Genomic DNA, 12,343 nt, shown 5'->3' on the forward strand with positions numbered 1-12,343 from the left:
CACATGCGCAAATGGCCTCTGTGAGGCCCTAGGCCATGCCAGGCCTCGCAGAGGCCATTTGAGCATGAGTGGTGGCCATTTTGTTTCCAGCAGTCAGTTTTTTTTAAAAAAATATTTTTTAAAGATGGCCACCACACATGCTCAAATGGTCCCTGTGTGGCCCTAGAGGCCAGCGGGGGGGGAGGGGGAAACCTTTGCAGACCCCCCTGGCCTTTAGGGAGCACCCAAAGGGGCTACAGGTTAAAAAAAATAATTTAATATTATATGTCACTGTACATATATTCAGTTTGGCACTATGTACAGAGAATCAGGGCTTGTGAATTGTGAGCTGAAGCTTGAGCTAGGATTGTATTCATTTGCTCTAACTTTTGCTTCTTGTGATAAGTAAGTTAAACGTGATGTCTGAATAATATGGCTATTAATGGTGAGTTTGTAGTATTAAGGCCCACTGGGAGTTTCCTGCTCTCTTTCTCTCATTTTAACTGTCTTTCTGAAATACTAGAATATATTCCAAGCAGTGACACAGTTTACTCTGCATATCCTTTAATTATTTTCCTTTAATATCCTTTAAATATTTTCAGAGTATCTGGGAAAAGTCAAATTCTCAATTTATTTTTACAACTTATGTAATAGTGATGCTACAATGCATAGTATAGAATTAGACAGGCACTTCTGTTTAGTTTTCCAAGTACACCTCCACATAGTATTTGGGTATTTCATGAGCCCCAGCATACTGAAATTTCCAGTTTCCCAGCATTTTTTGGTCTGGCTACATCCACTGCTAAATAGTTTTTGAAATATTAAAAGATTAACGAGTTTGACTTGTATTTTTCAAGTGATATTATGGTAAAGTTATCTGAAAGATGGGTGTCAGATGTTTGGATAGGGGGCACAATTTCAGTGCTTGCCCTAGGTGCTATTTTCCCTAGATACGCCTCTGCTTCACCTATCTTGAGGCAGATTTCTCTCCTTTTGTCATTTGTGCATTTGTTCTCTGACAGGCCCACAACTACCTCATGGAAGACGACAGATACAAAACAGGTATTAGGAAGTTCTGACTTCTGTCTCTTTCAATATATTCTCAAAAGCAACAGGCCTCCCACCTCTTTAACATTTCTCTTGTTCCAAATATATCCATAAAATTCCTTGTAGTTTCTGGTATCCAAACAAGCATCAGTTCATTCTGAACCATAGCTTTCTTGACACCTTCCCAACAGGTTTTATACTCTTTTGTGGTTATATGTCCTTTCCCCCTTTCCTACATATGTCGTTTTTGCTTCTCAGGTGTTCATAGAATTCTCTGTGCATCTACACTGGTTACTTTGAGATATCTCCCATTTTCCTTTTCAAAGGAGTTATTTGCAATTGCGCCTTCTGTATCTTGCTTTCCAGAAACTTCCATTCTTCTTCAACTCTTTTTTTACTTTAGGATTTCTCATCTAGTTTTTCTCTGAGCTCATTAAAGTCTACTTTTCTGAAATTCAAGGTGTACGTCTGACTTCTTTCAGTTTCCCCTCCCTTTGATATTCTGAATTCTAAGATGGCATGGTCACTTTCCCCTAGGGTTCCACCCTTCATTAACCATTTCTTAACTGTTGGTGAGGCCAGAATAGCCAACTCCTTGTTTCTTCTTCTACCTTGTGAAAGATGAAGCTATCAGCAAGGCAGGTCAAGAATTTATTAGTTAGAGTTGGATTTCCAGCAGATGTCAGGATAGTTGAAGTCACCTATTATCACTAATGCCCGTCTCTTTGAAAATCTGGTAGCTTGCCAAAGGAAAGCATCATCCATGTATCCCACTTGGCCAGGTAGTCTTTAGTAAACACCTATGATAATATTGCTTTTATTCCTCTCTCTTTTGCTTTTTTACCCAGACACTTTCGACTGGGCTTCCATGTTCCTCATAATGGACTTTTGTGCAAGCGTATACATTCTTTACATATAATGCAAACCCCCTCCCTTTCTATTGGGTCTATTGCTTTTGAACAAATTATTACTTTTCAAGTGCTATACTGTATTGATTGATCAACATGGGTATTATTCCACCAAGTTTCAATGAAATCTGGCAGATCACATTGCCTTCCATGTTAGAACTTCAAATTCCTCCTGTTTGTTACCCATATTCTGTGCATTAGTGCAGGGTTTCTTAACCTTTGGCCCCCAGATGTTGTTGGACTACAACTCCAAGAATCGCCAGGCAAAATGACCATGTCTGGGGATTCTGGGAGTTGTAGTCCAACAACATCTGGGGACCCAAGGTTAAGAAACCATGCATTAGTGTATAGCCCCTGCTAACTGAGCAAAGAGAAACCTTTTAAAAGTGGTGATTCTCTTAGATTTAGCAGGGGTAGAGCAACTGGCCCTATCCAACCCCAGCACAGCATCTCTCCAGTGGCTGTTGCTGGTATCTGCCTTATGTTTTTGAGATTGTGACAAGGGACAAGGGACCATCTTAATTAATTATGTATTATTTATTCTTCTATGTAAATTGCTTTGAGAACTTTGGTTGAAGAGCGGTATATAAATATTTGTTGTAGTAGACATTGGAGACTATGGATATTGCCATCTTCTGGTTTCCTTGCTATAGTGACATGTGAATTTGTGAGCATCCCTCCGCCATTTTGCTCCCACCACTGACATTTTTGTGTCCATAATACTTGGTTTTACACTTAATCATGGGCTTTTGTCCCCCTTCCCACTGGGTTCAGTTTAAACAACAACAACAACAAAAACTTCTTCTTCTTCTTCTTCTGTTTGCAAGTCTCCTGACAGACACATTCTTCCCAGTCCTCTGCTTTGGCAGACTTAAGCAATGACAGCTAGGGGAGGAATCCACTTATGCAACTCATCAGAGTTGTGCCTATCAAGAGAGGTAAGCTAAACTCTGTATGAGATGCAAAGCTTGAACAACGGCTGCTGTGCCATAGCTGTGTGGCTCATTTCAGCAAGTGCACTACAAAGTCCCTTAAACTAGCTGAGAACAAACTAGATGAAAACCCAAGGAGAAAAGACAAAAGGGAAAGGAGAATATCTGATTAAAGCCACAAGTGCTCTCCAAAGCAGCTGCTCATCTGGTGGTTAGCAGAGAACTGAGTAGGAACGTGCTGATTCTATCCTCTTAAGAGTGGAACCGTCTGCTTGGAAAAAAAGGTAAGTGCCCCTTTTCTGCTCTGTGCAGCTGCAGATCCCACTGGTGTGACTTGCAAGAAAGAAGCACATTTCTCAAAATTAAATAACAATGAATACTGAAAAATCTGAGATTTCCAAGTCCGCTCTTCTAAACTGCCTCAAAGTGTGCAAGAGAAGAATAAAAAGCACAAGTGAAATAATCATTTGCATTTACTACATATGGGAGGAGAGCTGGTCTTGTAGTAGCAAGCATGAATTGAGCTCTTTGCTAAGCAGGGTCCACCTTGGTTTACATTTGAATGGGACATTAAATGTGTGAGCACTGTAATACATCCCCCTTAGGGAAGAGCACCTGCATGCTTCCATGTAGAAAGTTTCAAGTTCCCTCCCTGGCATCTCCAGATAGGGCTGAGAGAGACTCTTGCTTGTTACCTTGGAGAATCCACTGACAGTCTGTGTAGACAATACTGAGCTAGATGGACCAATGGTCTGACTCAGTATATGGCAGCTTCCTATGTTCCTATGGCTTGTAGTAGAGGGTCCTGACTCCTTGTTTACTACATGGGTCTATGTACTTGTTTACATGCAGTAAAGTGTACTCAGAACCACTCATTCCTGCCCCATTGTGAAGTAACATGCCTGCTGGATATCAGTTCACCTGATGCCTGAAGGGAGTGGGGAGGCTTATTAAGCTGGGTCAAGATTCCTAAACTGCATGTGATGACTGGCTCTCTTGCCCTTGAATCAAGGGTCTGTGACAGGTGATAAGAGTAAATCTCTGATCAGGAGATGTTGTGTGTCAACCCCCTAGACAGTTTGTATTGCGGCAGGGAATTATTTAAGCCATTTAGACCACTTTTGATACGTATCCCCTTCAAACCTGCCTATAATTTGCTTGGACACTCTGCAAATAAAGCTATGTCAAAAAAAGGGATACAGGGAAGGAAAGGAAGATGCAAAAGGAAAAGGGGAAAAACGTGCAGGTGGCTAGACGCTGTTATAAAGTAGCACACCCAGACAAAAATATTGTGGTATCAGCCTAAGTACATTGGAGAAAATGGAAGGTGTACTGCTGCTCCCTGTGAAGGAAATAGCAGACACAGGTAATTTTTCTGTGAAAGAATCACCTCTGATTGTTTGTGCCACAGAGGCGGATAAATGCCAAAAAGATAGATCCCTCTGTCTCTGAGATACTGTCCTATATAGTATAAAGTTAATAGCAAAGTAATAACAAGCCTCTAGTCCTGACATAAAACATAAACTTAGGCCTTCTCGATGAGGGCTTCATGATCTATAACCTGTAAATGCCGGCATTCAGAGCAGGGGAAATGCCACTAGGGTGGCACAAGCAGGCCTATGCCAACTTGCAATGGCAACATTAATTAGATACCAGCCATTTTAATGACGTAACTAACAATATTTCCAAACATTCATACATAAAGTAAATGAACCAGTGTGTGGCCAAGTGGAAAGAGGGAGTAGGACCCAGATTGAGGAGAAACAGGTTTAAGCCGCACCTTTCTTTACAGACTCGTTGTGTGGCCACGGGCAAGCTACTGCCTCTAAGTTATCTTAGAGGTAACTGTAAAATGTGAGCATTGAACTGCCTTATCACAATGTAAATTCAAGATTGTACAAAATGATAGTAGTAATGATAACAATGAGAAATGAGAAAAGGAAGAGTCCAATATATCTCTTAAAATGAAAACTAATTTTGTTAGAACTGGATGTCCAAAATTAAGCACATTAATGAAAACTGTATTAGCCACAGCATATGATCATTGAATAATCTATTTATAATCCCATTCTAAGAGGAATAAATTTACATTAGAATACAGAACTAAAAAGATCATCCAACTTCATCCAGCTGCACTGAAGCAAGATCAGATGGAAAAAATGCATACTTGTCTGGTCTGCTGTATGTATACCTAATGAGAAGTTTGTCCAATTAGCAGCAGGTTTTCTGCAGAGTGTAAATGCAGTGAAATAGATACATACATATATGTTTATAGATACATATATGTTTATTGTACATGATGGTATGGGAGGTACATGTAATTTTCAACAAAGAAATGATATCCAACTGGGAAATCTAACTTGCAAGAAATCATCCCTTAGGTGGAGAAAAGAGATAGAAAAGAACAGCATTTCTAGAATCTTCTTGAGTAATCCTTCTATTCCCAGGATTCCAGCCACTTTAAATGACCCCTATACAGTTTGCAACAAGGGAACAGTAGGAATACACAAATCTAACAGCCTTGAAGTCTGCAACTCATATAATTGTTGAAAATGTCCAAGCAGAGAAGGGGTGGGAGAGATGGAGGACATGATTTGAGGTTTTGAAACAAAAAAGTAGGTGTAAAACACACACTTATAATGCTTTCAAATCTCAAGAATTCTATATCTCATGGTCTAAAAGGGCTTACTCATAATTTGGACAGCTGAGGTTAATAATACAAGGGTTTTTTGTCATCCCAGCTAACTGAAAAACTTTATCACATTTCACAGCCTGCCAAGAAACTGACCTTTCTCTGCCAGTACATACATTTTTTAACATTACATAGCTGAAGCCCATGTATAAGCAGTTATCTCAGCCAGCCAATGATCATCTTAGAAATATCCTAAGAACTGCCACTTCAAATTACACAATGGAAATTGCACAAAAAGCATCACAACTAAAGTTCATGCAAATTTTATTCAAATTATGCTGATTATGTATTGACAAGCTATGCAAATTAGTCATGGTGCTCCAGTTCACACATTACAATTTCTTACACCGTAGCAAAACTTCATGTAGAAAAAACAACTCCATACAGAAAAATGGTTATAACCTATAGCACTGAAAAAGCGTATGATAATTAATTCACATGCGTATTCATCACTTGATGACTGAATGTCTGAAATATCAAGTGATGAGTTATGTATAAACATAAACATAACAGATATAATGCAAGTGATAGAACTTTCATAAGTTTTTCATAATCTGAAAAATTAGAGAGGACTTGGGTTGCATCCAAATTTTTGGCACAGCAGCACTCTGTCATTGGAAGCTCTGTCAGCTTGCATAAGAAAAGTTGCAATCGCAGTATTACTCCTTGCAGGAAAACAATTCTCCTGTTTACAGAAGTAGCTTCCAATGATGGAGCACTGTTCCACCAAAGATTTGGATGCAACCTAGTGGCTTTAAATTGAGTCAGTTCACATATTTAGTTGTCTTGGATCTAGTGTAAAGAAATAAAGTGATATGGTTGTATAAGCAAACCAGACCCGAGTAAGGCCATGAAGTTATTTCATGTATCATCAAAACAGTATGATCAAGGGCAAGAAACCACAACTCACTCATATTATTATTTCAATATATTAAATATCATAGTATATCTTTTTTTCTAAACAGAACTTTATTTTAGTGGAATAAAATTCATACAGGAATCCAAAGAGATGAACAAGTTTTTAACCCTGATAGGCACCTTAGAACAAAATACATTAGTACTACAACACTTGGAAGTGGACATTTGTTCTGTAACATTGCTTTAATTCCTCTGTTTTAAAGAAACATTCATGTAATACCACCTACATGCATCCTTAAGAGCTGGTGTATCACTGGTGCATTTTTTATTGTAACCCAAATACAGAATGTTAGGCATGGAGCAACTATAAGCATCTCATCCATTTCACACCTCAGATTGACTCAAAATACTTTTTGCTCTCTAGCCTGCTTCATGTTACAATTTAGCAGGTGTATTATTCATGAAATAGTTTCCTATTACATGATAATTAGTTTTCTATCATTCTTTCAGAGTACTAAGCGCTTTACACTTCTACTATCACTGATAAATACAGCAACCCCAAACCAGATATAGTCACATACCCAACCCATATGAACTGTGTAGCTGACTGAGAAATGGATCTCAGTCTGTAATAGTTTTGTTGGCCCAGGAGGGCAACTCCACATTACAGAATCCCATACAGTCGTCTTGTAGAGTGCTTCTCAGTGTAAGAGTGTGTCCTTTGTTATTTGTTACATGTCACAGCAATATCTGACTCTCTGTAGATAATTCAGGTTCCCTTCTGGCTCACTATGTCATGGCTATCTATGGCAGCTTCTAGAGTAAGGATCACCATCCAGGAGCAGAGGGTCACTGATCCATTCACCCCAATCAGTTGCCAGGCTCTCTACCACTGCATGGCAACCCTAGGATCTGCCTCCCCTTAGGGCCTCAACCTGATCCTGCTTAAGGGCAACAGAAGCATAGCCTTGCCCCCTGATTCTACTGGAGCCACGTGGCCATTCCACTGCCCTGCAAAGGATGGCTGTTGGGGCCCTGCCACCTTCTCAGCTTCCAAGGCTTTCTCTCACCACCTGCTCATTCTATGCTACCATCGGCCCATTGTCATTTGTCCATTGCACGGCAGGGTTCACATAGTCTCTTTCCCCCACATTTAAACCCAGAACTCTATTTCCTGAATCATTCCGGTTCCTAATTATCTTAATACTATATTATACAGGTATACAGACAGAGACAGAATTCTTCTTTACGCCAAGCAACCAAAAGTCTCCACTTCAATTTTGAATGAGAGGGGCTCTGCAAGTAACAATGGACTAAAAGTACAAACAATGTTTTGGGGGTATGAGTTTTAAAAGCCAAAACTATAGCATTAGGACAGTTAGCAGATGGGACTTTAGGAGATGAAGAGAATAGCACTCTCTTTTGGCCTTGTCAGGCCACTTTTTGACAAAGGAGTCAGTAGGTTCTGTCTACTTATGCCACACAGTAAACATACTGCTGGGTGTACACAGAACTGGGCCTTGGCACTGTACCTAAGTGAACACTAGGAGCATTTGAGTTGCGACAAAAATATTTAGAAAAACTCAGAAGACAATATTACGATTATTTTCTATTGAACAATTATGACCAAATTTCCAAATATTCTTCAATACATTGTGAGTTTCACACAATTACTATAATACCGTATTTACCCAAACAGAAGACAACCCTGAGTTTAAGATGTTAAACTTAAAAACAATCCTTAAAAATATGAGTTAAATATACATTATACTATTTACCCAAAAGGAAGAGGACTCTGAATTTAAGAAGACTACACCAAATTCTAACTTCAAAGAATTTGGAAAAAACTAGTCTTGGATTCAGGTAAATACAGTAGAGATTTAAAACTGAATATATGAGCTCACTATCCCTGTCTAATCCACATAGACATGCATTTGTTTAATTCCTATACAGAAATTCCCGCTGTACTTTACAACTGTAGTTTCAAAGACTGTAAGATGACAACAGGTTTTATCCATTTTTCTCAGCTTCATAATGCTCAAATTCTGCAATAATCTTTGACTCTCCTTTAACTGTACTTGGTTGACTACCCTCTTATAGCTGCAAGTAGTTTTCAAAAGAGGATATGAATGTGCACTAATTATTAGACATTGCAAAATGACAGCCAGCATCCTGAATCAAAAATGGGCCACACTGCAAAAAGACAAACAACTCCATTTAATGCCCACTGACAGATCCTCTGATCTATTTGAGCAAAAGTACTATAAAGAAAATGAACTAAAACTCACCATGAAGCTAAAATGTATTCATAAATCTTTTAATATACTCACATTTTGTTTTCAAAAACCCAATTAATTTTTTCTTAATATTAAGTATATTGAAAGTTGGGAGCATGAGGAGTTGAATATTTAGAAAATGGAAAGCTACATGCCATCTCTAAAGTGCAGTCTATCAATGGCAAATCATCTCAGATTTATAGAACATCCATTAAGTGGCTTGCAATAGATGGATGCATCTTAAAAAACAGCCTTGTAATTCTCACCTAGGAATTATTAAGCAGGTTCCCACAAGAACGTCATGCAGTATGCAATCTACTTGGGCCTCAGAAAAAAATCCTACTGCATTTATTAATTTTTTAAGCGACACCTGCTATTCAGTGTTTTGCCTTTTAAAACCAATTATTTACATTCATAAATAAATGCATTTGACACAGACCCTGGGCATACCAATTTGTAAATGGAAAAAGGCAAAAACAAGCAGCACACAGATATACTCTCTAGACTGTAACGTGCTATATGATTTGCTTTATTCCCCAGTCCGGATGACAATCCTTTGCTGCAGAGAAAATACCAAAGGGTAAAAGACAGCTTAACTGACCTGTATGCTGCCTCCGATGCTTGGTGAGGGCATGACGTGTCCCGCCAGCAAAGCCACAAAGGTCACACAGGAATGACTTCTCGCCTGTTGCAACAATAAACAGATGAGGGACTGCGGAGGTCACAGATCATTAAAACATATCTATCAAGGCTTTCAGGGTTACTAATTCCTCCAATCAAATGTTTCCATGTAAATATGTCAAATGGGAATGAAATTACCACTGCGGTTTATTGACTGTGATAAAATCTGAAAAGCACCACTGAACATAATTACATACTTGTCAGACCCATAAAAATTAGCTTTATTATCAATGGAATGGTTTTGTACAACTTCATTTCTGTTAGATGTCTTCCAGATGGGGCTGCTTTATGCACTTGAACAGTTTTTATGCATATCCTGATTTTTTACAATTCCCATACATCTGGCCTTTCTGTGCTGAGCAAAGACTGCCTGGAAAAGTTAATATACAGTATATATATGCTTCTGCTTAAATAAAAATATATTGGATTTACCAACAAAATAAAGATGCTGAGCAAATTTTAACTGACTGAATCGTAGTCCTCAAGAAACCTCCCAGTAAATTATAGGAATTATTTCCCCCCCAGAAAATAGGCTACAATAATAATATATATATTAAAAACCCTATGTTATTCAATACGAACGGCAGCTCAATACTGTTTATGTTTCTAAAACTTTCAAATGGGGGGGGGAGTCTGGGGATTACTACAGAAATTGAAGTAACACTTGCATTGTTCATATTTAACGATGTCTCTTTATTCTAAGCCTCTGAAGCTATTAAAAGATAGATTTGGCAGGGTTGCTACTTGTTAAAAGTGTGAAAATGTATACTTATAAAGTATTTTTATTCCAGATAAAAATTTTCCTTTTGTAGTTTATAAATGCAGTATATCATTCCACAGAAGCATTATAATCAGTAAAGCCCAGGCATGTGAGGCAGATTCATCCCACAAGACCAACGAAGAAGCATATTATAGAATAATAATACTAACCTTGGAGAGCCAGTGAAATTATAATGCAGCTTTAACACACAAACGACTCATTTGGAGGCAAATTGCACCCCAATGCCCAGATACCAATGAAAAGGAATTAAAGGAACTGGCAAACTATTTCAAATATATGTTGAAATTTTCTTCATATTTTCAGTTCACAAGGAAGAGGTTTACAGTGTATGGAATACTATGGGAGTTAGTTGTTTCCCAATTTCCATTCGTCTGACAAGGCTCTCCCTAAAGAGAGAGTCAAATCTTTGTGCAACAGTTTTCCTACTAGTCATCTGCATTAATACATGTGTACCTTAAAGAGTGAGGCATTAAACATAACAGCTAGGGCTAGTCTTAGACATTTTGGCAGCCAAGAAACAATATTGTGCTCCCTTTGGAACCACAAACTTAACTCCACTCCCTTTCCCAGGCCTAGAAAAACAAATTCTCATCCTACATAGCCTAAGAAAGGCTTGATGAGCCCCCCCAAAAGCCAGTACTCCTTTCTTCTCTCACTGGTGCTCAGCAAGCCTTGCCTCAGATGGGAACTTAAGCACAACAGATGCCCTTTCTCTCAGCTCCTGTTAGTCCTCAGCAGAAGAAAGGAGGTGGCTCTAGGATTGGAAAGTCCCTCTTGATCCTTTGGTGCAAAAGAAGTGCTTCACTAAGTATCAGTAAGGGGATCCTAGTGATGCCTTGCTGGAAGGAACAACACAAAGAACAGATCTTTCTTGGGAATATCAATTGGTCATCAGTATTTTAGTGGGGCTGAGTTTCTAACTAGCCTAAAATAGGGCTTGACAAATCCAAGGGAGCCATAGTGTCTAGAAATTTAACCGTGGCACCAAGACTAGGATATTCAGAGGTACTGCTATTTAATAAAATCTTTATTTAGCCCTGGCAGCCCTGCTTCTGTTCCAAGTATACTATTCATAAAGGAGAAACAAAGAAGTCCTCCCCCTTCACAATATCTACTGAGTTTGGTAATTCGGTCAAGGGTCTATTGTCCGAATTTTGGGCTGGCTCCTAGATGGAAATAAAATTGATAGTAATATGATCTCTCTCTCTCTCTCTCTCTCTCTCTCTCTGATATTAGGCCATACATCCAAAGTATGCCATTGACTCATCACAAAAACACACACTTCCAATTACATGCAAATTGTATCAGTCCATGGAAAGTATGGAACTACCTGTCAATGGTACTGGTTGTAGATAAGCATACCAACTGAATAATCACATATAAACTTATAAGACTCATTTGTGCAAAACTATGGGTGATTTTGTGCAGCTAAGAAAGCTTAAGGAAAAACCATCAGCAGCAACAGAAAAACATGCATGCTTATTTTGGGGCTTGGAAATCTAGAAGCAAAATGTGTAAGCCAGGTCCTTTATATATTACAATGACATTCTTCTCCAAAATACATCTCTTAAGTAAAGAGATTCCTACTATATCACATCCAGATAGCTGATCAGCATGCAGAAGCCTGTTTCTGCATAAGGATAAAACTAACACCAACCAGAGGTACGGTGAATTATGGAACATAGTTCTTGTTTAAGGCAGCATAGGTATTACTATTTTCTGCTTGTATTAACTGGAACTTTAAAAAAAAAGAAACATGAGCAGGAGAACAGTGACAATGAAACATACACATCTTCTCTGCAAAGTTAAACATATTATATACAACCAGCAACTAAAAGCATCATCATTTTGAACCAAAGTCCGAATTTTAGCTCTTTAATATGATAGTGATAACAGATAAGCTTCTCTAGAAAAAGATTCCCTTACAATCTAATTATAGTTTTCTGCCACTTATTTTCTTCGAGTACTTCAGCTTATCAGCATATCAATGGAAAGGAGTAAGATGGCAAAAACCTTAATTAAATATTAACAATTAATCAACTAGAAATATAAATCTTTTAAATTGAATCCAATACCTCAATACAAAATTCACACTAAACTTAAATTACCAGTAGATGTCTGCACGAATCATTTTTTGCTATTTGATTCAAACTCAAATTGAATAGCAAAAATTCAAATTGATTAACTGA

The 12,343-nt window shown here is 38.3% G+C and overlaps 1 protein-coding gene across 3 annotated transcripts in view; it reads right to left on the minus strand.

The window, feature by feature from the left end:
• ZNF407 (zinc finger protein 407) overlaps positions 1-12,343 on the minus strand; it is a 684,045-nt gene that overhangs the window by 317,820 nt on the left and 353,882 nt on the right. For all 3 annotated transcript variants that reach the window (XM_053244892.1, XM_053244891.1, XM_053244890.1), the window contains exon 6: positions 9,294-9,377. In XM_053244892.1, coding sequence (XP_053100867.1) covers positions 9,294-9,377 — 84 coding nt within the window. The remainder of the gene's footprint in view (positions 1-9,293; positions 9,378-12,343) is intronic.

This window comes from Hemicordylus capensis, chromosome 4 (assembly GCF_027244095.1).
Source record: "Hemicordylus capensis ecotype Gifberg chromosome 4, rHemCap1.1.pri, whole genome shotgun sequence".
NCBI classification, from domain to species: domain Eukaryota; kingdom Metazoa; phylum Chordata; class Lepidosauria; order Squamata; family Cordylidae; genus Hemicordylus; species Hemicordylus capensis.